The sequence below is a fragment of the Myotis myotis genome, unplaced genomic scaffold (assembly GCF_014108235.1).
Source record: "Myotis myotis isolate mMyoMyo1 unplaced genomic scaffold, mMyoMyo1.p scaffold_m19_p_12, whole genome shotgun sequence".
In the NCBI taxonomy this organism is placed as follows: domain Eukaryota; kingdom Metazoa; phylum Chordata; class Mammalia; order Chiroptera; family Vespertilionidae; genus Myotis; species Myotis myotis.
Genome location: NW_023416316.1, coordinates 3,611,522 through 3,636,751, shown reverse-complemented (window position 1 = coordinate 3,636,751; position 25,230 = coordinate 3,611,522). Strand labels below are relative to the sequence as shown.

The 25,230-nt window shown below is 56.3% G+C and overlaps 1 protein-coding gene across 1 annotated transcript; it reads left to right on the top strand.

Moving 5' to 3' along the window:
- The first annotated feature begins 1,027 nt into the window (after window positions 1-1,027).
- On the top strand, window positions 1,028-21,320 carry MIGA2 (mitoguardin 2). Its single transcript, XM_036329405.1, has 16 exons — window positions 1,028-1,126; window positions 3,681-3,919; window positions 4,681-4,891; window positions 5,631-5,743; window positions 6,694-6,811; window positions 7,143-7,279; window positions 12,234-12,351; window positions 13,522-13,622; window positions 14,174-14,289; window positions 15,081-15,153; window positions 15,337-15,423; window positions 16,494-16,592; window positions 16,851-16,985; window positions 17,715-17,768; window positions 18,986-19,102; window positions 19,354-21,320. The coding sequence occupies exons 2-16, from the start codon at window positions 3,824-3,826 to the stop codon at window positions 19,555-19,557; spliced, it is 1,779 nt and encodes a 592-aa protein (XP_036185298.1). The 5' UTR covers window positions 1,028-1,126; window positions 3,681-3,823; the 3' UTR covers window positions 19,558-21,320.
- The last annotated feature ends 3,910 nt before the right edge of the window (window positions 21,321-25,230 follow it).

The window sequence follows — 25,230 nt, the reverse complement described above, 5'->3', positions numbered from 1 at the left end:
AATTAAAAAGCAGTCCATGGCCCTGGCCTGTTTGGTTCAGTGGATAGAGCGTTGGCCTGCAGACTGAAGGGTCCGGGTTTGATTCCGGTCAGGACCAGAAAATCATTTAAAAAAAAAATATTTGTATTGATTTCAGAGAGGAAGGGAGAGATAGAAACATCAATGATGAGAGAGAATCACTGATCGACTGCCTCCTGCACGCCCCCCCCCCCCCCCCGACCCGGGATCGAGCCCACAACCCGGGCATGTGCCCTTGACTGGAATCGAACCTACTATAACCCTTCAGTCTGCAGGCCGATGCTCTATCCACTAAGCCAAACCATCTAGGTCCAGAAAATCATTTCAAAAAGAAACTTAGTTGCCCTAGCCAGTTTGGCTCAGTGGATAGAGCGTCGGCCTGCGGACTCAAGGGTCCCGGGTTCGATTCCGGTCAAGGGCATGTACCTTGGTTGCAGGCACATACCCAGTAGGGGGTGTGCAGGAGGCAGCTGATCGATGTTTCTCTCTCACTGATGTTTCTAACTCTCTATCCCTCTCCCTTCCTCTCTGTAAAAAATCAATAAAATATATTTAAAAAAACCCAAAAAACTTAGCTGTTCCCAGCTCTTCACACTGTTTTCTTCCAAGCCCCCCTAAAGCCCTGTGAGGCAGGAATTGCATCCTCGTTTTTACAGAGGGGTAAAGTGAGTAACTCCAGAGAGCTGAAGTGGTAGAACTGATTCCAAACCCAGTGTTTATTACAAGGCACAATTACCGGAGCCAAACACGTGGGCTACTCGGCCACAGCTTCCTTCACTGAAGCCCCTTCCACACCCGGTTGCTTTTCCTTAGTCCCTTTAAGAGCTGCCCCGCCTCACTCAACCAGTCTCCGTGTCAATCTAAGCCCTCTGGCCAATCAAAGGATAGAAAAGATCACTTTCGTGCCTCAACCGCACTTAGAGGGCGGAGCAGAGGGAGACACACCCCTTTGACCAGAAGCCCGAGCGGCGCGGAATGGTTCAGAGATGCTCATTGGCCAAAAAGCGGCCTTGGCCCTGCGTAAGGCCACGCCCCCCGGCAGCTGAGAGGTTGGTTGCGCGGCCGCCGGGGAAGGAGACGCTGCCCTTTCGCAGCTATGGGATCCCGGGTGAGTGGCGGTCCGGGCTGAGCCCGCCGGGCGGTCGGGCCACGCGGCAGGGCCCGGGACGGAGGCTTGCAGCAGGCGGGAGCCGGGCCGGCGCGGGGCCCTGGGTAGGGGCGCAGGTGTCCGGGCTCAGCCGGACTAGAAGGGCCCGGGTTGGAAGGAGCAGGTCCCTGACCGTGGGCGGCGCGAGAGGTGGAACGGAAGGTGCCCGGTCAGGGAGGCGATGCTCGGGCCTGGAACGTGGTGGGGGCCGGAGCGGGGCTGGGAAAGTCCCCGGGATGGAAGGAGCGGGGCGCCGGCCGAGGCGGCCACTGTGGGCACCTGCCGGCCCCTCAGATACCCCGAGGTCGGGCGAGAGGGGCGGGGCCGACGGTGCTCTGGGAGGGTAGGTGTCGGGATGGGACGAGCACATTCTGAAGACGGGACGGGATGTTGCTGAGGTCAGCGTGGTGGGCCCAGTGCCCTGCCCGGTCGTGCCATGGGTGGAATGAACTGAGTGAGACGGGGCCGAGGGTGGTTCGCGGGAGCGCCTGGGTCAGGGTCGCTGCTGAGGTCAAGGCCGAAGGGGAGACTGCGAAGGCCAGAGCCATTCAGGGGAGCGTCCAGGGCAGCGGTTCTCAACCTGTGGGTCGCGACCCCTTTGGCGGTGGAACGACCCTTTTTCACAGGGGTCGCCTAAGACCATCCTGCAGATCAGATATTTACATGACAATTCATAGCAGTAGCAACATGACAGTTATGAAGTAGCAACGAAAATAATTTTATGGTTGTGGGTCACAACATGAGGAACTGTATTTAAAGGGCCAGGAGGTTGAGAACCACTGGTCCAGGGCGAGGGGGTGGGAAGTGTGGGCATCAGGCGGCGGGTGTTGTAAGCGCTGTGGGGAGGATGGGGCGAGCAGGTGACTGCCCAGGTGGGGACATGGCCATGGGCTTGTCGTCATGGAGGCTGCTCCCTGGGTGGGGCCGGGGGAGAGAGCACGGCCGGGCTGGCTCTGGATCCATCCTGGGCGTGAGGCAGGCCCAGGGGCTGCTCCGGACTTCCCCGCAGACACACGCCAGGCCTCTCAGCCCGGACTCCCTCCCCGGGGTGGGGCCAGGCTCAGCCTTATTGCTGCACACGGGCTTCTTTCCGGGGGCCCAGCAGCCCTTCGGGGGCGGCGTGGAGAGTGGAAGTTGTAGCAGGCGGCTCGGGGGAGACGCCGTAGCCTTGGGATCCCCCAGAGCTGAGGTCACATCCCTGGTTGGCCATTGACTCGGGGACTTCAGTCAGGCCGCTCACTTCTCGGAGCCTCGGTTTCCCCGTTGTGCACAGGGGTCGGGAGAGTTCTGTGAGGGACGAGACCCCAAGCCCTCCGTGGAGAGCCTGTCCGAGCCCGGCCTGTCGTCCGTGCTTGGGAATAGCCGCTGGAGCGGGTGAGAGAGGCGGCTGATGATAGAGCCCCGGCCCTGACCGCCGGCAGCCACGTCGCTGGATTTGCAGCCTCTGGGCAGGGGGGCTCCTACCCTGGGCACGACGGCTCCCTCAGCCCCAGTTCGTGTCCCGGCAGCCCCCTCACATGCAGCCCGGCCCCAGAGCGAGGCTGACCGCGCTGTCCTCCCTGCCCACTCGCTGGGGAGAAGCTGTTTCTCGTGCTGGACCAGTGACCTTGGCCCCCATCCCAAGGAGACAGGGTCTGTGCTGGCCTGCACGTTCCTTCTGCTTGAGCTCCCAGGAGACCTCGAAGGCATCCTGGGCCTCCGGGGTGTGTGTGAGGAACTCCCTGCAGGGTCTCGGGGACTGGGCTCTCCGTGGCTAAGCCACGGATTCGCTGCCTTGGAATGGGCAGTGGGGTACTCTGGGAGGGTCTCCGAAGACCCCAGGGGAAAGCTGCCCTTGTAGTCTGTTGTCTTCTGGGGCTTGCCACTTCCTGCTCCACGTCCAGTTCAGCACAGCCTGACGTCCGAGAGACCCGGGTCCAAGTTCTGCCGCTGCCTCACACCAGCTGTGTGTAGCGTGGGCCTCCTGGCAGCCTCCGGGGGCCTCACTTTCCTCGCTGGAAGTTGGCATGGTGAGGGGCACAGGTAGAGAGCATCTATTTGCAGGATTGTCATCATTCAGTGAAATAATATACACGAAGAGCTCAGCACAAGATATGCACAGATGTGTAAAGGCTATCATCATTATTGGAGGAAATAGCTTGCTGCTTTCATACTATAGTCCACAGGAAGTAAAACATGCCTGGCTTTGTGGGAGGCGAACACGTTGTCATGACCTCCGTCAGGGGCCTGACCCTTTAGAGGCCTGAGGTTTTTGTTCATCAAAAAAGGCCATGACGTTTGAGAGTGGCTCTCCATCTCCCGTCCCTGGGTCTGCTCTTGGGCAGAGACACTGCCTTCTGCTCCCAGGGCGCATGGTGGGCAGAGGGTCTGTGGGGCCCTTGGCTGCCTTCCTGCCCGGGCCTGCCATTCCCGATGGAGGCTTTGCTCCTGCCTCACCCCCCAGGGCACCCTTGTGTGCATTTCTCTGCGCTCCTGTGCACGTGTCCTGCGTCTGACCTGGTGGTCTGTCTCTCAGCTCCGTGGAGGGACCCTCTGGTATGCACATTCCCGTCTTTCCGGGCGGTGGATGGCTCCTGGGACCCAGCCAGCAACCAGTTGAAGACGTTCTCCTTGGAAACACTCCACCCAAGGGCTCTGGCCTGGCGTGTTGGTCCTGCCATGGCGTTCCGGAGGACTGAGGGCATGTCCATGATCCAGGCCCTGGCCATGACGGTGGCCGAGATCCCTGTGTTCCTGTACACGACATTTGGACAGGTAAAGAGTGGGTGGCCGTGGTCCTGCCCTCTCACCACTCTGGTCCCTGAAACACTGAGCGTCAGGAAAGCCGGGCCCTCAGTGTGCTGTTCAGGTGCCCAGCGTCTCCTGTTTGAGCAGAGCAGGAAGGACGGGGTTAGGAGTCTAGGGCCCCTGGCCTGGCCTTTACCTGCCCACCTCCCATGTCTGTGCTGACCAGGCCTCTTGACACTCTCTGAAGCTCTGCCCCATGGGATGCAGCGCCACTGGAGGGGCTCCCAGTCCAGCCGGCAGAGTGAGGGTGGAGTAGGGATGCAGATGGGGCAGTGGGTGGAGTGAATGTCATCATCTTCGAGAAGTCATTGAGGAATGGAGCTGGCAGACCTGGGTTCCATTTCTGTCTCTGTCACCTTGAGCATGGGTCTTAACAACCAGTGTGAGCCCCAGATTCCTCCCCTGGAGGAGGACAGACAGGAAACGCGGGTAAAGTCCTAGTGCAGTGCCTGGCGCAGCTGTTAGCCACGACCTGCTGGACCCCAGGTTGACCTTGGCATCAGCTGGCATCATCATTTTGCCATCCCCAGCTCTCTCTTTACATCTCTGTGGTCCACATTTCAGAGTTCAGAGTGGCTGGCCAGGTCCCCTCTCTTGAGGTGGCTGTCTCCCCATTGTACCTGGTCCACAAATATCCCCAGGGGCCTGGTACGTTCCCTGTTCCTTTGTGCTCCCCAGAGCAGCTCTCCAGGGGAGATGTAACCGGCTGTCTCCCTCTTGTCCTGCAGTCTGCATTCTCGCAGCTGCGGCTGACACCAGGCCTGCGGAAGGTCCTGTTTGCCACAGCCCTGGGGACCGTGGCCTTGGCCCTGGCCGCCCACCAGCTGAAGAGGCGAAGGCGGAAGAAGAAGCAGGTCGGCCCTGAGATGGGAGGCGAGCATCTGGGCACGGTGCCCCTCCCCATCCTCATGGCCAAGAAGACCCCATCGGTAAAGAAAGGTAGGTGTGAGGTGGGGGGAAGGGCCTGACCTGAGTCAGGTCCCAGCTGGGCCCCAGTGAACTGTGGGATCCCGGGCTAGTGACTTCCTGTCTACAAGCTCCTCTCACCTGGGAGGCGGGTTGACAGCAGAACCTCCTTTCCCGAGTCACGTGAGGATGTGGTGGGTGGCGGGGCCTGACCCGTGTCCCGGAGGGAGCGGTTGCTCTCGTTATCTGGGGACTCTGGGAAACCTGGGTCCTTGTGTGCAAGTGCATTTCCATTGTAATTATCACTGCAGAAGGAAAGTTTTATCTTTACAGTGGAAAGAAGGAGTTTCTAGATTGGTGTAGAACAGGCCTGAGAAATGCTGAGTCGCTGGGTTTCTGTTTTGCATTGGCCCCTGGGAAACCGGGAGCCGCTTAGGCACCAACCTCTCTCCTTGGTGTATCTTCAAAAGTTGTTACCTTGAATCCTTTTTGGAAGGAGAATTGCAAACCAGCCACTCGCCCAGCAGCACTGGGCCAGGAAGGAGGCGGGGAAGTAGCGGGGCCTCAGGCGCTGCTGGTGACAGGGATACAGTAGCGAGTGGCATGGGCCCAGCACTCTTCTGCCAAGTGCACAGCCCGGGTGCTCTGCCGTCACCCTGACTTAGAAGGTCAGGATAGACTCCAGATGAGAGGGGAGGTGGTCTGGGGTGGGGAACGACCTGTCTAAAGGCTGATTGAAGCCTGCGTGACCCCTTCTTTCCTGTTCCCACAGGCTACTCCAGCCGGAGGGTACAGAGCCCCAGTAGCAAGAGCAACGACACCCTGAGTGGCATCTCCTCCATTGAGCCCAGCAAGCGCTCGGGCTCCTCCCACAGCTTGGCCTCGGTGAGGACGGGAGGACGGGAGGGTGCCAGGTGCCTGCCACGGCCCCAGGCTCAGTCCGCAGCTACTGAGTCAGGTTCAGTCTCTTCCCTCAGGGGGCTATGGACTGGTATGGAGATGGGAGTAGAGATTTCATTTAGTCATTCATTCATTCATTCATTCATTCATGCATGCAGGCTTTTAGAGATGGTTGTTGATCACTCACTGAGTGCCAGGCATCAGTGGGGAAAACATGGACAGGTGCAGAAGACAAGCTGATGGCCTCTTGGGGAAGATACTTATCTATGAAAGTTCATTCATTCATTCATTAGACATTGAGTGAACATCCACTTCGTGCCAGGGACTCTTCTTGGTGCTGAGATTACAGAAATAAATAAGACAAAGAGAGATTATTTTCCCTTGGGGAATGACTTTGGCTCATTCACTCATCTAGTTATTATTCATTCAGTCAGGACTGAGCCCAGTGCAGAACTGGGCCTGCCCTGGGGACCAAGGGGTGAGCAAGAGAGAGCTCTTGTCCTGGAGGAACCCAAAGCCCGTCATGGGAGGTGGCTGCTCGTGTGGGAGAGAGGCGTGGGAGTAGGTGGGCCCTGGCTGGCCCGTGTGTGCTGGGTGCTCCCTCAGTCTTCCTTGTCTGACTGGTAGCGGAGCCCCAGAGCAGGGAAAGGGCCCAGGGCGGGTTTTGTAGGAGGCTGCTGAGTCCCGGGCTGGGTGTTGGCCTCGATATTTCCTCCCACCCCGGCAGTTTCTGTGAGGTGTCATCAGTGCTTGGAGTTGGTGGACCAGGTTGTGCTGAGGGCTTGGCCTCTGCAATCAGGGGCTGGCTCCAGGGATGGCATCTGGAGAGAGTGTGTGTGGCACACGGTCAGGCACTGGGGGTGGCCGGGGTCTTGTAGAGGGTCTGGAAAGGCCTCACCCCTTGCCCTTGGGTCTTTGCGCTGCTTGGCGCCCAGATGGTGGCGGTGAATGCGTCCAGCCCCACAGCTGCGTGCTCGGGACCATGGGATGCCAGAGGGATGGAGGAGTCTGTGACTACCAGCGATGGCAATGCCGAGAGCCTCTACATGCAAGGTACAGGCCTGGAGGTGGCCTCGAGCTCCCCCAGGTGGGGCAGGACAGTGGGGAACGGCCCAGGCCAGGCCCTGCTTTGCAACCCACTTTCCCCTCCCGGCCCCCAAACCTTCACTCCTGGTTTCCCACCACTTCTGGGCAGGGGACAGTGTCCAGGAACAGATCTGATCTGAATGAAGGCCTATCAACTGACCATCTTTCAAAACGTGATCAGGACCCACACGGCCCTGCTCGTTCTTGTCCTTCGGGGCCCTCTTGAGTGACACTGCAGGGCCCGGCTGCTCTCCCTCTGCTGGGGCCTGACTCTCCCTTCTCTCGGGCCCGTGCTCAGGCATGGAGTTATTCGAGGAGGCTCTGCAAAAATGGGAGCAGGCGCTGAGCGTGGGGCAGAGGGGAGACAGCGGCAGCACCCCCACACCAGGGGACGGCCTCCGGAACCCTGAGGCTGCTTCCGAAGTCCTTTCTGAGGTAGGTGGTCCCCACCCCCTGACCATGGAGAGGTTGGTGGGCAGCCAGACTTTGGGAGGCAGCCTAGCAGCCCCGCCTCCTGCCAACCAGACACTCATCCCCTTGGATGGAGTGTTCCCCTTGATCAGGTTGTCAGTCCAACCAATAATGTGCCGCGCACACACCTGGCACTTGGTAATTGTGCAGTAAACCACATGATGCTCACACCCTGGTCCCAGCCACGCGTTCCTGCAGGACTGGTGGGGAAGAGCCTCTGTTCATAGTTGAGTGGGTCACATGGCCTTTGTCTCTGTGCTTTTTGGGGAGCATTGTCTAAGTTTTCTACCGTGAACCTTCATTTCAATATCAGGAAAGAGAAATACAGTGAAGAAGCTAAAATAAAACATTTTTGTGAAGAGCACACCAAATATATGTCCTAGGATGGATGTTCACTGAAGCATTATTTTGTCATAGTTGAAAAACTGGAAACTCTCTAATTCAGTAGGGTCTGCGATACTATGCAGCTGTTAAAAGGCCGAGGGATGGCTGACCAGTGTGGCTCAGTGGTTGAGCATTGACCTATGAATCCGGAGGTCATGGTTCAATTCCCGGTCAGGGCACATGCCCGGGTTTTGGGCTCGATCCCAGGTAGGGAACGTGCAGGAGACAGCTGATCAGTGATTCTCTGTCATCATTGATGTGTCTATCCGCTCTCCTTTTCCCTTCCTCTCTGAAATCAATAAAAATATATTATAAAAAACCCAAAACCTAAAAAAAGGCCAAGGAAAGTTATGTGGGCTGATAGGCTGCTATCTCCACGATGTATCAAGTGAAAAAAGCAAGCTGTAGATTGTGTATACAATGACCCAGGTGTGCATTTTTAAAAGCTACATCCGTGCATCTGTGCGCCTCCTGGTAGCTGCTGATACATGTGTGCAGTTTTCCTTTCCTGTGACAGGTACACAAAACGGGAAATCGCTAGCAGTGATCTATGAGGGAGGGTCTGCAGGGAAAGGTGGAGAGGCTTTTATTGTACTTCCCTGTACTTTTCAGTACCTTCCTTTACTGTTGGACTTTTCTCATGCTGAGCACATGCCTATGGGCGGGGTTTGTATACACGGTGAGGTTGTGGGCCATTTCTGTTTTATTCTTTTATTTTTTAAAATATATTTTTATTGATTTCATAGAGAAAGGGGGAGGGAGAAAGAGATAGAAACATCAATGATGAGAGAATCATTGATCGGCTGCCTCCTGCACGCCCCCTACTGGGGATCGAGCCCGCAACCTGGGCACGTGCTTTTGACCAGAATCGAACCTGGGACCTTTCATTCCACAGGCTGACACTCTATCCACTGAGCCAAACTGGTTAGGGCTGTTTTATTCTTTACACTTTTCTGTATTAAAAACAAGGTCTTTATAAGCTCCTGTGCTCTGCTGGAGCGAGGTCACACGGGGAGGGGCGTCTCTTTGGGGAGCAGTCTGACCTATCTGTCGAGTCAGTAGGGTGTTAGCCAGGAAATAGGAACGACTTCAGTTGTTGAAACAGGAGGCAGTTAATGCAGGGGATTGGTTGCACAGGTGAGGGAGGAGCTGACTTGTCCCAGTGCTGGAGGGGTGTGCCCAGAGCTCAGGTGCCAAGGCCGTGTCCTGGAAGCTAGCACAGGGGCTGACCAGCAGGGGTTGCCCCCACTTGGGTAGGGTGGGCAGGGTGGTGGGAGGCAGGAGGAGGAGGGAAGAGTTTCCTTGCCTTCCTCCCCACCCCCTTCTTTCCTCCACTTGTGCCTCTGTTGGCAGGGAGTCTGGCAATCAGAGTTTGTAGCAACAGGATGGGGACGGGACATGTCTGGCACAACCTGTAACAACTTGGTGTCTGGGCCCTCCACCCCCGCTGGGGGCATTCTCTCAGGCCTGTCACACAGGCATGACCACCTGGTTGTGGACACAAAGGTTGGGAAATGCCTGTGGCGCAAGCTGCTTCGGGTCACCTCTGCGTGTGGGCAGACCGAGGGGTGTGAGGGCAGGGAGGCGGAGGGAGGAGCTTAATGTCCAAAATTTACTTATTGCTAATGTTACATCGTGACATTATAGAACTTTCATTGTTCTTCTAATTGTGAAAACAATTAAATATTCCTACAAAATAGTGAAAACTACAGAAATAAAAAAGAGTGGGAAAATGAAAGAGCTCGGGCTCTGATCTTGGACAAAGGCCCGTGCCCTCCCTGAGTGCTGGTGCCCTCAGTGGGACACCAGTGCCACCCATGCGATCCTGGCGCATAGTAGATGCTCAATAAATGATCTTTGTCATCGCTGTTACTGATGCCCAGAACCCTTCATTCAGACAGAACCACTTGGTGTCCTTCTGGGTATTTTTCTATGTTAAACACTTTTTAACAAGTTTCTTGAAACATAATTCTTATACCATAAAATTCACCAATTTAAATTGTAGGCTTCAATGGCTTTTAGTATATTCACAGAGTTGTATGAATATATCACACAATCACAATTTTAGAACATTGTCATCACCCCAAAAAGAAATCCCATGTTCTTAGCAGTCACACCTCCCCTCCTATGCCTCTGGCCCCGCCCCCACCCCTAGGCAACCACTAATCTGCTTTCTGTCTCAGTAGATTTACCTATTTTGGATGTTTCTTCAAATGGAATTAATCATATGTGGCCTTTTGTGACTTGCTCCTTTCATCTAACAGTGTTTTCAAGGTTCATCCTTGTAACATGGATCACTGCTTTGTTTCTGTTCACGGCTGAATATTCTGTGTGTGGATACTCCACACTCTGCTTATCTGTTCACCATTTGGTTGACATTTGTGTTGTTTCCACTTTGTGGCCTTTATGAATGGTACTGCTGTGGATATTGCGTATAGTCTTTGAGTAGACCTGTCTTCTCAGTGCTCGTGGCTGAGTACTCAGGTGGAAGGCTGGGTGCTGTGGTCACTCTAACATTTGGAGGAGCTGCCAGGCTGTTTCCACAGCAGCTGTGCCGTTTCAGTTCCCCACCAGCAGTGTGCGAGGCTCTGACTCCCCACATCCTCCACCGAGCTGTTAGCCCCGACTTTTCCATCCCGGCCGCCTTAGTGGGTGTGCAATGGTGTCTCGTTGTTCCTTTGGTTTGCATTTCCCTGATAGTTAATGATGTTGAGCATCTTTTCTTGTGCTTATTGGCTGTTTGTATATCTTATTTGAAGAAATCTCTATTCGGATCCTTTGATTTACTTTCATATCGGTTACTTGTCTTTTTATTCACGAGTTGGAAGAGTTCTTTAGATAATCTAAATACCAGCCCGTTATCAGAGATACAATTTGCAAATATCTTCTCCCATTTGTTGGGTTGTCTTTTCACTTATTTATTTATTTAATTGATTTTAGAGGGAGGAAGGGAGAGAGAGAGAGAGAGAGAGAGAGAGAGAGATCGATGGGAGAGAATCAACATTGATTGGCTGCCTCCTGCATGCCCCCCCACACTGGGGATCGAACCCACAACCCAGCATGTGCCCTGAGTGGGAATCAAACCAGCGACCTCCTGGTGCATGGATCAGTACTCAACCAATGAGCCACATCAGCTGGGCCAAAAGTTTTTAATTTTGATGAAATTCAATATCTTTATTTTTTCTTTTGTCATTGGTGCTTTTGGTGTCAGGGCTAAGAAACCGTTTCCTAACCAAGATCACTTCACAGAGACAGAGCTGGCAGAGCTCAGCCAAAGCTGCAAGTGTCTGCAGGCCGCAGGGAGCAGGGCCTTGCCCTGTGGGAGAACTGAGCCAAGTGTCCGGTGGGCCTGGGGTCCCGTGACCTGGGGTCGAATCCCAGCTCTTCCAGGCTCGAGGTGGTGGGCGGGGCCACTTAACCTCCTTGAGTTTTCTCTGTGAAATGGGGTCATAATAATAGCTGCCTTGAGGGACACCAGGAGGATGAATTGTGAGGGGGCAGGTCCAGGGCAGGTGCTCAGTGAAAGGCAGCCATTTCCACCATGACTGTCCCCCCTGAGCTCTTCCGGCTCTTTCTCCCCAGTGGCCTCAGGCCCGGGTCGGCCTCTGTCTCCTCCCCGGGGTTTGGTTACGTGCAAGTGCAGGATCTGGCAGCCTCTGTGGAAACAGATTTGGGTCTGCCCGTGCCTGGCCCCTCGGACAAGATGAGCCTGGGGTTAAAGGAGCAGTGCCCCCTGCTCCCCTGTGCCCTGGCCTGGAGGCTGAGGGCGGCGAGGCGGTCACTGAGGCCGCAGGCTGCTGCGTGTTGGGTACAGTGGCTTCCCAATCACACAGCTCTTTCTGGGCTCTGACTGCTCTTAGTCCAGCGATAACAACAAGCACAATAGTATTGTGACCGCTAAGGCCGACTGGTTGTCACGGCGGGTCAGTGCTGTGCGGACCTTACCTCCTCGGTCACACTTTCCCTGGGACCCTAGGCGGCAGGCGCTCTTATATTGGTTTACAGACGGGGAAACCGAGGAGGCAGAGGCCCAGAATGAGACTTTTTTTGCTCCAGATCACAGTTCAGAACTGGTGGGGCCGCTGTCGGAACCCAGGTCCGCTTGGGCCTGCAGCAGCGCTGCCAGTAGGAAGCCACTTACCTTGTTTAAAAGTTGCTAGAGGCCACGTTCAAGAGTAAAAGGGAAACAGATGAATGAACTTTAACAATATATTTTACATAAGCTAGTATGTCTCAAATGTTACCATTTCACCGTGTGATGGACAGTCACCAAGGGCATTTATTTATTTGCTTGGTACTGAGTCTTTGAAACGCAGTGTATTTATACTTGGGACTGGCCATTTCGGGGGCTCTCTGGCCACATGTGGCTCGTGGCTCTGGATTGGGCAGCTCAGGTCTGGATCTGCGCTCTCCCTGTGGGGTCCCAGAGCCCGCTCCTCTCCCCTGAGGCAGGGCCACCCGTTGTTGGTGAGGGAAGGGGCTGTTGGCATGGGAGCGTGGAGGCCTGGGTTGACAGTCGCTGTTTTAACCGCAGCCAGAGTCACAGCGAAGGGAGTTTGCGGAGAAGCTGGAGTCCCTGCTACACCGGGCCTACCACCTGCAGGAGGAGTTTGGGTCCACCTTCCCCTCTGACAGCCTGCTCCTGGACCTGGGTGAGCTGGGCCCCTCACAGGCTGCGGTGGGTGGGGTGGGGAGGCAGTGAGAGAACCAGGGTGCGATCCCCTCAGTGCATCAGGCAAACCAGAATCCCCAGGGCCCTCAGACTTCCTCCAATCTATTGCACAGATAGGTAAACTGAGGCTGCTGGGGGGGGGGGCGGGGGGGTTCCTCCATCCGTGGTAGGCAGGAGCAGAGCTGGGATGAGGCCCTGAGAGCCCCTGGCCCCATCCCCTGGCTATTCTAGGCCTTTGGTTTGCGCCTTTTCCTGGGACACTGGGTGGATGGAGAGGACGGCTCACCAGATTAGCCCAGAGCAGACCACAGGTCCAAGAGCACAAGTCTTGCTGTTGCCCTGCCCCACTGGGGTAGAGGCCGTGACATCACTGAGGGAGCGAAGTTATCCAGCCAACAGTTAATGTCCAAGTGGCTGCTGGTGCCAGAGCCGTGCAGTGAACCTGAGGACCCCGGGCTCTCCTGTGTGCTGTCAGCCCCGGGCGCGGGGGAGGTGGGGGGCGACAGTGGACTCCTGAGTGTCCAGCTCCCTCCCTGCTCTATCAGGGGTGACACAGGCCCACACCTCTCCCTGAGCGGCTTTGCCTGTCGCGGGGTCCTGTGTCCTCGGCCTCCCATGTGGCAGAGGAGGCGGGGGGGCTTTTTAGGGTTATGGGCCCCGAGAATTTGTTTCACAAGCCTTTCCTGGTGCTTTTGGAGGTCCAGACCCTCTCGGCCTTTAGGCAGGTGGTGATGGCAACACCGAGTAGGTGGCCCGCGGGCTCCCTCAGCCCTCTGCTATCTGTCAGTGGCTGATAGAAGTCTCATTCTGGGCCTCTTCCTCTGCACCCTGTCGGAGGGGGAAGCGACTTCCCCTGAAGAGCTCGGGGCCACCAGGTCTCGGGGTCCAGCTGTGTGGCTGTGGGCAGGTTCCTTCAGCAGCCTCGTTCCACACCTAACTGTGCCCACCTCCACGGATGTCTTAGGACGGAAGGAGGCCATTCATTTGAGGCACTGAGCCTGGGGTCTTCACGTGCAAGTGCTCAGTAAATAGGACTTTGTGCTCGTCAGCCTCATCCGCCCAGAGTCAGGTGTTCTAGGCTCTGAAGCTGCGCATCCCGCTCTGTGCTCCCGGGAGTCTCAGCTCAGCCCTTCCTTCCTGCTCTCCCCAGAGCGAACCCTCATGCTGCCCCTGTCCGAGGGCTCGCTGCTTCTGCGGGCGGACGATGAGGACAGCCTGATCTCGGACGATTCCTTCTTCTCTGCTACCGAGGTGAGTGGGGAGGTGGGTGGACACAGAGGATGGGTAGAGGGAGGCCGGTGCAACCTGGGTGAGCACGGTCATGGGAAAGTACAGCCATTTCCTCCTCCGGGAGCAGAATTTGGCAGTCACCACGGCTGCTCCCTGGGGACTCGTGCAGTGGCTGGGGATGGGGAGGCCTGAGAAGCCAGGGGTTCCAAGTCTTAGCGGTGAGGGCAGGGTCTCTGCCCACTGGCTCCAGCCCACGCTGACCTCTCCCTTCTCTGTGCCGCATGCCCATTGCTTGGCATTAGTCTGCTGCCATGGCCATGTGTCAGGCCAGCTGTCCTGGCCTGGGTGGAGGACATGGGCTCAGGCCCAGTGTACGGTCCCTTGGGGAAGAACCCCTGGAGATGGGGACACTGAGGGCCAGAGCTGGGCTTGAACCCGGGCTTCTGCCTCCTTCTGACATCTCCTCTGAGAGGTCACCCCTAGGGTGTCCCCTGGGCATGGGCCCTCACCCTCTGGGCCGCTGTTGACACAGGCTGTGACGTGACGGTCCTCTTCCTCTGCACCCTCCCCAGCTCTTTGAGTCCCTGCAGGTCGAAGATTACCCGATCCCACTGTCCAGGCCCGCTGCTGCCTACGAGGAGGCGCTACAGCTGGTGAAGGAGGGGAAGGTGCTCTGCCGGACCCTCAGGTGAGCATGGGGGAGGCCAGGAGCAGGGGGCGGCTGGGCAGGTCTGCCGGACCCTCAGGTGAGCATGGGGGGCGGGAGGCCAGGAGCGGGGGGCGGCTGGGCAGGCCCTGTCCCCCTTGGAGGAGGCCCGAGAAGCCATTGGTCTTTGGTGAGGACTCAGCTGGGCCAGGCTCACTGAGGGCCACAATGGGCTGGCAATGGCTCCTGCCTCATCAAGGAGGGCCTAGGATGATCCCAAGTACCGTGCTTGACCTAAGTTCTTGGAGGGTTCCAGCCACAGAAACACAGGGGGCCTGATCCTCAGCCCTGTGTCCCTTTTTGTGGGACTGTAGGTATCTTACTCATTTTACATGAGTTTTTCTCAGAACTTGGCTTTTGGTCATGACTCCACATTTAAGTTATGTTTCAAGTTCACTGACAGAAATGGTTGAAAGCTGGAGTTGGAGTCCTGGTGATTGGGATAAAGGGTAGGCGGACCCAGGTGGGCAGCAGCCCCCTGCCTGGCATCCTGCCACCTGGAGCAGTTGGCCATTTCTGTCCTTTGCTAATTAGGGCCTAAAGGAGGCCACGGTCAGCCCGACCCCCAGTGACCAGACCTGCCAGGGTTATTGAGACTGACGTCCTCAGAGAGCATCCAGTCAGCCTCTTCCTTTGGTTTGGGGAGACTGAGGCCTAGAGGGGGGCAGACACCTGCCCAAGGTCACACTGTCAAGCCAAGGCAGGGCTACCTAGAGCTCCACTCAGAACCACACCGAGGCCCAGGTTGCCTGACTGCTTGTGCTTCCCCTCAGGACAGAGCTGCTGGGCTGCTACAGTGACCATGACTTTCTGGCCAAGCTGCATTGTGTGCGGCAGGCGTTCGAGGTGGGTTGTGATGCAGGCACCTGCGGAGGTGCCGTCGGGACGGGGCAGTCAGGCAGGCCTCCTGCTGGGCCTGCTCCCACACGGCCCCTCTGTGTGCCTGGGTCACTTGCTTAACACAGTTACTGCCCTCCTCATGGCTGCGGGGGACCGCCAGCTGGGCAGCTCACCCCGCCCCTTCCTCAGGGCCTCCTAGAGGACCAGAATCACCAGCTCTTCTTCGGGGAGGTTGGCCGGCAGATGGTGACAGGTCTGATGACCAAGGCTGAGAAGGTACGGGGGGGGGGGGGGGGGGGGCTCCCTTTCAGGTTTTCTTCCCCACTCACCTTGTTTTTTTCTGTTTTTTAAATTTATTTATTTATTTTAACTATGACAGTTATTTTTAATTGATTTCAGAGCGGGAGAGAGAGATGGAAACATCAGTGATGAGAGAGAACCATTGATCAGCTGCCTCCTGCATCGCTCCACATCCTGCTTGTAGGTTGCCTTGTTCTCTCATTACTCAGTGAGCTCCAACCCCACCCAGTTCACATCTTAGCGAACATTGGTCCAGTGCCTCCTCTGCACATGGCTCTGTATAAATGGCATCAACCTGTCCATGCTGTTCTGTGTCAGCTCCATCCTGCCTGGCTCTTGGGCATGTCATTGATCTCACAAAACCTCAGTATTCTTAACTGTGAAGTGGGAATAATACCAGAATGTCCCTCATAGAACCATAGGAATTAGATGAGTTGGTCTATATCAGATCAGTACCTGGCACATACCAGCTTTCTGTCCGTATGCGCATCCACACCTGCAGGCTGTGCCGCAGCTACACTCGTGGTCCTGGCGAGTGAAGCATCTGTCCCGAGTGCTGGCGGCCGTGGTGCCGGCGGCAGCGATCTCACACACCATTGACTGCTGAGGCCCGCGCACGGGGCTGATTGTGTCACGTGCGTGGCTCATTGACTCCCCCCAGAAAAGGCCCACGAGTTGGTGCTGTAGCTTCTCCCATTTCACCAGTGAGGCTCAAGGTCAGAGAGATTTGGATCTTGGACTGCCTGACTCAACCTCATGACCTCACCCATCCTTCCAAAGTGAGCTCCTGCTGCGGCAGGCGGCATCTCCTGGGTGGCAGTGGGTGCTCAGGAACACGCTGGTCTGAGGCGTTGCTGGGCGCTGGTGGTGGGTCTGTCCTGCAGACGCCCTGTTCTCTGCAGAGGCACATCGAGGTGGGCGGAGAGCCCTTCTTGCCTCCTTTTCTCGGCCCTGGCCCTGCCTTGGCATGTCCCCATCTATGGGCCAGCCCGCCCCTGGGGGTCTGCTCCAGCTGGATGACCCGAACAGACTGTGCTTCTCCCCAGAGCCCCAAAGGCTTCCTGGAGAGCTACGAGGAGATGCTGAACTATGCTCTGCGGCCGGAGACCTGGGCGACCACACGGCTGGAGCTGGAGGGCCGGGGGGTGAGTTCACTTGTGCTAAGTACCTGAGCCCCTGAGCAGGGCGGGGTACCTGTGCCGAGCTCCGCCTTGATTCCGAGGGTCTGAGATGGCTCCATCAGTGCTACGAGCCCCCAGTGTCTGCTCTGTCCTAGGCCAGGCCGTGAGGGGGATGGCCCCAGCTGCACCCCATTGTATAGCAGGGAGGGGTCTGCTCACCCATGAGGCCCACACCTGCCCTTGCCCCGTCTGGACCTCCCTCACGCTGCCTGCCTCCCGCAGGTGGTGTGCATGAGCTTCTATGACATCGTGCTGGACTTCATCCTCATGGACGCCTTCGAGGACCTGGAGAACCCCCCGTCCTCCGTGCTCGCCGTCCTGAGGAACCGCTGGCTGTCCGACAGCTTCAAGGAGACGGTGGGTGGCCGCCCGCACTCCCAGCACACACTCGCGTGACCCTACACGATGGCCTGAACCCCGATTCCCTCCATCCCTGGCTTTGGGCACCAAGGCTGGGCTCCCCACCCATCAGACAGCTGTCACCCCCGTGGGCAGGCTCCCCTCCCCTCTGCCCTGAAGAAGCTTCCCAGGGACCCACTGCTGTCCTGGCAACACTGCAAAGCTAGCGTCCTGTGCCTTTTCCTCCCGCGCTGTGCTTTCACTTAAGTCTGCTCACTCTGTGCTGGCGCCCATGCTTTCGATTCTAACACATCCTGTTCAACCGAGTTAAATGGGGAAAGGAGAGGAACTAACTGCAGGAGAGCACTGAGCTTCGGGCCCCGCAGGGCACTCAGGAAGCCGTGACGGTGGCCGGGGATGGAGAGGGCTGGGTGGTCTTCACAGGCAGTGTCCAGGCGGTCACCGTGGGTCCCACACCACTGAGTGAGATGGGGTGCTGGCTTATGGCCATGCTGCAGATCAGGAAACTGAGGCCCAGAGATGTTCAGTGGCTAGCCCAGGGCCCCACAGGGCTAAGCGTTAGGGGCACGATCAGACTTAGGTGTATCTGATTCCTAACTGAGGGGAGGAAACAGCAGAGCTCAGGCACCAGGCCCTGTCTTCCTGCGTGGGGGTCTGGGCTGGGGGATGGGCAAGGGCTGCCCCCTGGCCTGTTACCCGGCTCCCATTGTCCTGTCTCTGGTTTAGGCCCTGGCCACTGCTTGCTGGTCAGTCCTCAAAGCCAAGAGGAGGCTGCTGATGGTGAGTGACCTGCGGGGGCCCAGGGCGAGTGCTGCGGGGGCTCTGAGTGTGGCACTCAGCTGACCCTCCAGTTGGGGTGTGCTGGCCCCTGGTGGTGGCAGGACAGGGTAGGGCAGTGATGGCGAACCTTTTGAGCTCGGCGTGTCAGCATTCTGAAAAACCCTAACTTAACTCTGGTGCCGTGTCACATATAGAAATTTTTTTATATTTGCAACCATAGTAAAACAAAAATTTTTTTATATATATATATGTATATATTTTTTAATATATTTTATTGATTTTTTTACAGAGGAGGGGAAAGAGTTAAAACATCGATCAGCTGCTTCCTGCACACCCCAAACTGGGGATGTGCCTGCAACCAAGGTACATGCCCTTGACCGGAATCGAACCTGGGACCTTTCAGTCCACAGGCCGATGCTCTATCCACTGAGCCAAACCGGTTAGGGCAAGATTTATATTTTTGATATTTATTTTATATATTTAAATGCCATTTAACAAAGAAAAATCAACCAAAAAAATGAGTTCACGTGTCACCTCTGACACGTGTGTCATAGGTTCGCCGTCACTGGGGTAGGGTGTGAGAAGAATGGGGCTGGTGCAGGGAGGCCTTGCCGAGCCCCTAGGCCTGGCTGCACCTTTTGGCCTCTGTCATAGCACTGGCCACCTGTCCTACTGGCACCTCTCCCTTGACCAGGAGCACCTTCATCTCACCCTACAGGGCCCAGCAGAATAGGGCATCGGGAAATGCTGAAGGCATCAGAAGAGGGGAGGGGGCACCCTTGGGGGATGAAGGGCACAGGCAAGGCATGGCAGCTGGCTCAGAGGAGGCGCCTGGGTGGGGGCAGGATGCCCCAAGGGCAGGCAGAGCAGCCACTCCGCCATTGGGCTGCTGTTATCTGCACTCCCAGGCGGCGACTGGCTGCACTATTGGGGCTGCAATCCATTGTTCCTCTTCGCCAGCCAGGCTCTGCTGCCCAGCTGATACCAGCTGCTGCCAGTACAGACTGGGCAGTTCTTGTGCTGACCGCAGGCCCCTCCTTATGCAGCCCTCACAGCAGCCCCGAGGTCACCCCCATTCTGCACAGGTGAAAACAGGGCCTTCCTTAGTCACTTGCCCAGGGTCACCCAGCAAGGATGTGAACGAGCCAGGCCTCCCTCCAAGACCCAGATCTCAAGATGACGCCAGGGTCCTAGGCTCAATCTTGCTCCCCCCACAGGTGCCTGACGGCTTCATCTCTCATTTCTACTCCGTATCGGAGCATGTTAGCCCCGTCTTGGCCTTTGGCTTCCTTGGACCCAAGCCCCAGCTCGCCGAAGTCTGTGCTTTCTTCAAGGTGAGCAGAGTGCTGAGGCCACTGCTCCTGCCTGGGCCTCTCCTCAAAAAAGCCAGTGGGCACCCGGAGAGCATGCTGCCTCTTCCACTGGGAGCCTGGCCCAGCGGGTCTGAGGAAGCCCTGGGACCAGAACCCGAGGACGAGACTCGGTCGGGGTCCCAGAGGTCAAGGGGAGGGCTTTGGGGGGTCTGGAGGCCATCAGGGGTGGGCAGGGGCTTGGGCCCAGGTCTCATGACAGCCCTGTACCCCAGCACCAGATCGTGCAGTACCTGAGGGACATGTTTGACCTGGACAACGTGCGCTACACCTCGGTGCCGGCGCTGGCGGATGACATCTTGCAGCTGTCCCGGCGCCGCAGCGAGATCCTGCTCGGCTACCTGGGGGCACCGGTGGCCAGCAGTGTTGGCCTGAACGGCGTGCTGCCCCGAGAGAACGGTCCCCCGGAGGAGCTGTAGCTGTGGCGGGCGCAGGCTGGGAAGGGGTGGCTGCTGGGCCTCGTCCACGTGGGTGATGGCAGAGACAAGGTGCCTCCTCCCTCCTTTGGGTTGACAAGCAAGGGCCGGGCATCTGTGCCATCAGCAGCTCAGAGCCCAGGCCGTGGTAGCCAAGAGCGGTTGCCCCTGATCTTGCCCCACCCCCAATCATCTGGGAATCCCCAAGGCCTGGGGGTAAACTTCCATGGAGAGAGAGGGAGCCCCTCGGGGCCCGTCTGACTGCCCTCAGCGGTCCCTGGGGAAGCGGAGGCTGGACCAGTGGCCAGTGGGGCCTGAGGGAGAAGAAGGTAGTGAGAGAGAGAGAGGAAGGTGTTGTGAAGAGAATTGGGGGAGGCAGAGCTGGGGTGCCCTGGGTGTGGGACCCCAAAAGCTCCCACCAACCTAGGCTGCTGACGAGGGGCTGGGAGGGTGGAGGTGAAAGGTGGGGATGGCAGGGCTCTGGGTGAAGGTCATGTATGTCCTGGGTTGAGAGGTCTCAGAATCCAGGCCCACGGCTGGCCAGTCCCGACGACCCCCACCACCACCCGAGAGAGCTTGCAACTCAGAGAGTGAGGGTGGGGCCTCCGAGGGGCTGTGAGCACCATGGTGGCAGCAGGCGTGGGCCGGCAGGAGAGGGGACGCAGGAGGGACTCTCCTTGTGCTCACATCTGGGTAGGGACTGGGCACCACACAGGACATTGTCCTCTGACATCGCCCTCCCTGCCAGAGCCTGTCACCTCCTCCCGCTTCTGCCACCACCGGAGACAGGTGGGGCTGGTCCTGCCGCCCACCCACCTCCCTCTGTGAGCCCGGAACTCTCCGGGTGGTGCTAGGTGCTGAGCTGGAGGCTCTGACCGGGAGTCCTCTCAGGCCTATCACCTCTGCTGCATTGCTGGTGGCCCCGGGAGTGAGGGGCCCAGGGACCACACTGGGGGCGGTCAGGAGGTGGACGGCTGGTCCAGCCCCCCAGCCCTCACTAGGACAGGAAACGGCCCAGCACTTGGATGCGCACATGCTCTGGAGTCCGCACAGGGCCCGCCTCCCGCTGGTCCTGCTGATGGATGGAGGCAGCCACACTTGTCCCACGCCATTTGTCCCGTCGCAGGGTCTCAGCCCTGCAGACTCACTTCTCTTAGGGCGTCTCACCTGAGCTGGGGTGTTTTATTTATTGCCTTAACACTTTATTTTGAGGTTCTGCCCCGTCCAGGTTGGGAGGCCTGTGAGAGAAATACGCTTCTCCCAGGTCTCCATTCCCTGGATTTGGGGACTGGCTCCTCAGGCCGGGTCCCTCTCCCTGAATGGCAAAGGGGCCCCAGGGGTGGGGCGATCTTGCCCATTTGGGTGGAGAGAGGGGAGATGGGCAAGGGAGGTATGAGCCTCCTTTCCTCCTGGAATCCCGCCCCTCTGCGTCCCCCTCCCCACCTTCCCGTGCTTCCCGGCCTGGAGGAGGGCTGTGCACTAACCCGTTCCGGCCCAAACCCACCCGCAGCCTCCTGGGAGGGAAGGACCGGTGGCCTCCTCCATCCCAACATTCCGTTCATTTACACTTACCCTGCGCTGTGAATGTAATCTCGGGCCTGGCCCCGCCTACTGATTTACTCCCGAATCACACACAAGTGGCATTTTTATTTTGTCTTTGTTTACACACCCATGCTCTGCCCCGGCACCTGATCTGTTGCAGCTTCTAACGTCTGTGTGGTAGAGCTCTGTGCACTGACTTCGAGTCAAATAAATGATCTAAAGGATTTCCCTCCAAGTTGCCTTGCTGCTGGGTACATATCTGTGGCCAGTTACTTCTCGGACCACAGCTGGGGACCCCCTCTTTGGGGTGCAGTAGTGGAGGTTTCAGGAGGGCAAGGGTCAAGGACAGCCTGGTAGGGGCTGTGAGTCCACTTAGCCTGGCAGGGTCCACATGGCCCTAGGCAGGAAGGCCCCTGAGCGGGGGAGGGGCCAGTGAAATGCTCGGGGGCACAGGTGTGGGTGGGCGGCCTGGGTGTGGATCAGCTCAGGCAGCATCTAGGTGAGGCTTCTGTCCACATCTGCAAGACGCAGGTGTTGGACGAGGCCAGCAGTGGAGGGTCAGGCTCAGTCACTAAGCCTGCGCTGGTGCGAGCCGGGGTGAGGGGCTGGGACAGGTGGGAGCAGAGCAGATCTGGGCCTGCGAGATATTCAGGTGTTTCCATGGGCAGTTGGGAATCGCAAGGTTTATGTGAAGGGTATTTTAAAAACAAAATAGCTTCACTTTGAAAAGTTTCAGATGTACCAAAGAGTTAAAAAGAAATCCATATAAAGACTACCCATAAAACCAACCCAAGTCAGTAATTAACATCTTGCCATTTCTTTAAAAAAAATTTTTTTTAATATATTTTATTGATTTTTTTACAGAGAGGAAGGGAGAGGGATAGAGAGTTAGAAACATCAATGAGAGAGAAACATTGATCAGCTGCCTCCTGCACACCCCCTCCTGGGGATGTGCCCGCAACCAAGGCACATGCCCCTGACCGGAATCAAACCTGGGACCCTTCAGTCCGCAGGCCGATGCTCTATCCACTGAGCCAAATCGGTCAGGGTTAAAAATTTTTTTAGAGTAAGTTCCAGACATGTACTTCATCCCTAAACACCTGAACAAGCAGGTCTTAAAAATAAGGCAGTTCTCTGGCATGACCAAGATACCATAATCACACCTGGAAAGTGTATCACTGATTCTCTAGTATCTGCTGGGATTCTTAAAAGTTTTTTTTTCCGGCAAAGAAAAATGCCTGACTCCCCTTTGCGGATTTTAGAGACGTGAGCCGATCTGGTCACCTCTGAGGCCAGCAAGTTGTTTTGTTGGGTTGAAACAGCTTTATTGAGGTATGACGTGTGCCATAAAATTCATTTGCTTTAATGATTTTTAGTAAATGTACAGAGTGCAGCCGTTACCACAGTATATTTTTAGAACCTTTCCATCGCCACAAAAAGACCCTGTGTCCTTTGGCAGTAAACCCCCAGCCCCCAGGCCGCCACCAGTCTACTTTTTCTCTCGATTGGCCTTTTCTGGACATTTCTGATGGAATCCTGCAGTCTGTGGTCTTCTGTGCTTGGTTTCTAATGATGTTTCCGAGATTTGTCCATTTGATGGCAGGTACCAGTAATTTATTTCTGTTGCTGACTAGTTTCCAACAATAAGTTTTCTGTTTTTTGAATACCACTGTGGACTCATGGGTTTTTATTGGATATGTACAGTTAAAGCATTCTTCTGATGCTCAATTGGCCAGTGAGAGCCCCTTTGAGCTGGTTCCTTGGTCCTTTTGATGCACGCACACCCCTCCTCGTCCCCATCAGTCTTCGAGCACTTCATTTCTACATGACATGTCCCCAGAAGCCAAAACCCCAGAGACCAGAGCTGGGAGAGCCCTGCGGGAACCCTGGCCCACTCCTGTGGCGGACAGTGGATTGCCTGGGAATTCAAATACAGAAGTTCCTGAGTGAATAAATGAACCTCTAACTTAGAGGGCAGCAGCTGACACGTTTTGGGGAAATAGGCCCAGAGACCGAAAGAGTTTGCACATAAACCAGTGTTAGACTTTGGGCCTCTAATTTCAGGGCTACCCTCTCTGAACTCCCTGCCAGGGGAGAGGCCAGAGTGAAAGGCCAGCCAAACCTGGGATAACCGGGCACTCTGGAAAAGCCTACGTCTCAGGGCTTGTAGGGTACCTAGGGCAGTGGGAGGAGACAGCTGTTTGGCTCATGGGATGTAGGATGGTTCAGAACCTGGGACTGCCCATCAGGCAGACCTGGGTTCAAATCCTGCCTCTGTCATGTTCGAGCCAGGTGACCTGGCAAGTGGTGGGACACTGAGCCTTGCTGTCCACAGCTATAAAGTGGGATCATTAGAGCTGCCTTGCAGGCTGTTGGGAGGATAACACAAGTGACTAAGGCTGGAACACTTCCAGGATGCTCAGCAATACCAGGGGCATCACTAACCCAACTCTCAGCTCAGGGAGGAGGCAGATGACTTGCAACCTCCCATGGGTCTCCCTGTAGCCCTCACACCTGCAACAGCCCTTTGTCCACACGCTGGGTCTGACCTGTCATCTCTGCCATTTCCTGGGGCCCTGTAGTGGCTCCTGGGCACATCTCCACCAGAAATGCATCCATAAGTGCAGCAAAGGTATGCACAAGGATGTTCCTAGCAATGCTGTTTGCAACACAATAAAGAGAAAAAATTTTTAGAGAGTCAAATGGAAAATAAACAGCGGTATGTTCACACTATGGAATACCATATGGCAATGAGTGAACAAATGCCAACTAGAGGCCACAGCATGGATAAATCTCATAAATACAATGCTAGTGAGAGAAACCACACACAGAAAGTACATATGGGTGGGGCAAAAGTAGTTTGTCTGGCAAATAATCTCTATAAAAGTCTAAGCGACTGGCCAACCAGCTGGTAGCTATGATGCACAATGACCACCAGGGGGCAGATGCTCAATGCAGGAGCGGAAACCACAAGCATGGAAACATGGAACAGACTGATGAATCTCAGAGAGAAGCGGGGAGGGTGGGAAGAGATTAACCAAAGATCTTACATGCATACTAGAGGCCTGGTGCATGGATTTGTGCACTGGTGGGGTTCCTTATCCTGGCCTGTGGGGATTGGGCCAAAACCGGCAGTCCGACATCCCGCGAGTGGTCCCGGATTGCGAGGGCTCAGGCCAGGCGAGGGACCCCACGGATTCGTGTCCCGGGCCTCTAGTACAATAAATAATAATACAAGTGTAAACCTACTTTTGCCCCACTCTGTACTGTAGGATGCTGTTTATAGAAAGTACAAACTCAGACCAACCTAATGTATAGTGTTAGATGTAGGGATGGTGGTCACCCTGGGGCGAATAGCTGGGTGTCAGGGGCTTCTGGGGCCCTGGTTCTTGATCTAGGGGCTGCTTATATACAGGTGTGTTTTGTTTGTGAAATTTCATCACATTCCATTTCAGGAATTTCCTGTATGAATGTTATATTTTAATTTTTTTAAAAAACCACAACCAGCCCAGCCGGTGTGGCTCAGTGGCTGTCAACTTATGAACCAGGAGGTCACAGTTCGATTCCTGATCAGGGCACATGCCCAGGTTGTGGGCTCGATCCCCAGTGTGGGGTGTGCAGGAGGCAGCCCATCAATGATTCTCTCTCATTATTGATGTTTCTCTCTCTCTCTCTCTCTCTCTCCCCCTCTCCCTTCCTCTCTGAAATCAATAAAAATATTTTTTAAAAAAGCACAACCCAGCCAAACAACACTCCCATCCTTCCCAGCTCCCGTCTGTTCTCACCACTAATAGTGGCCCTCAAAATTTTGGGGGCCCAGCCCCTCTGAACCCCCCTTCTCCGCAGCACCTCCCCCCTCACGCTCTCTTGCCCATTTCATCCAGCCACACTCCTGCCTCAGGATGCTTGCTTATGCTGGTCCCTCTGCCAGGAAGACCCCACACTGGGTAACTCTCTTTCCATAGTTCTTCTTGGAATGCCCCCCCCCTGAGGCAAGAGGGCTATGAAATCAGACCTGGATTTCAGGGGCTCTGCCTCTCCAGGCCTATTTTCTCATCAGGGAAATGGCCACTGGCCAAGGAGGGGCAATGCAGCCAGACCCGGGAGGGCTGCCCTGTCTCAGGGGACTATTCT

Bases quoted from the DNA above. Each gene is read 5' to 3' on its own strand.
- MIGA2 (XM_036329405.1), top strand. From the start codon at position 3,824: ATGGCGTTCCGGAGGACTGAGGGCATGTCCATGATCCAGGCCCTGGCC. The intron at 13,623-14,173 runs GTGAGTGGGGAG...CACCCTCCCCAG, and splicing joins CCTTCTTCTCTGCTACCGAG to CTCTTTGAGTCCCTGCAGGT. The intron at 17,769-18,985 runs GTGAGTGACCTG...CTCCCCCCACAG, and splicing joins CCAAGAGGAGGCTGCTGATG to GTGCCTGACGGCTTCATCTC.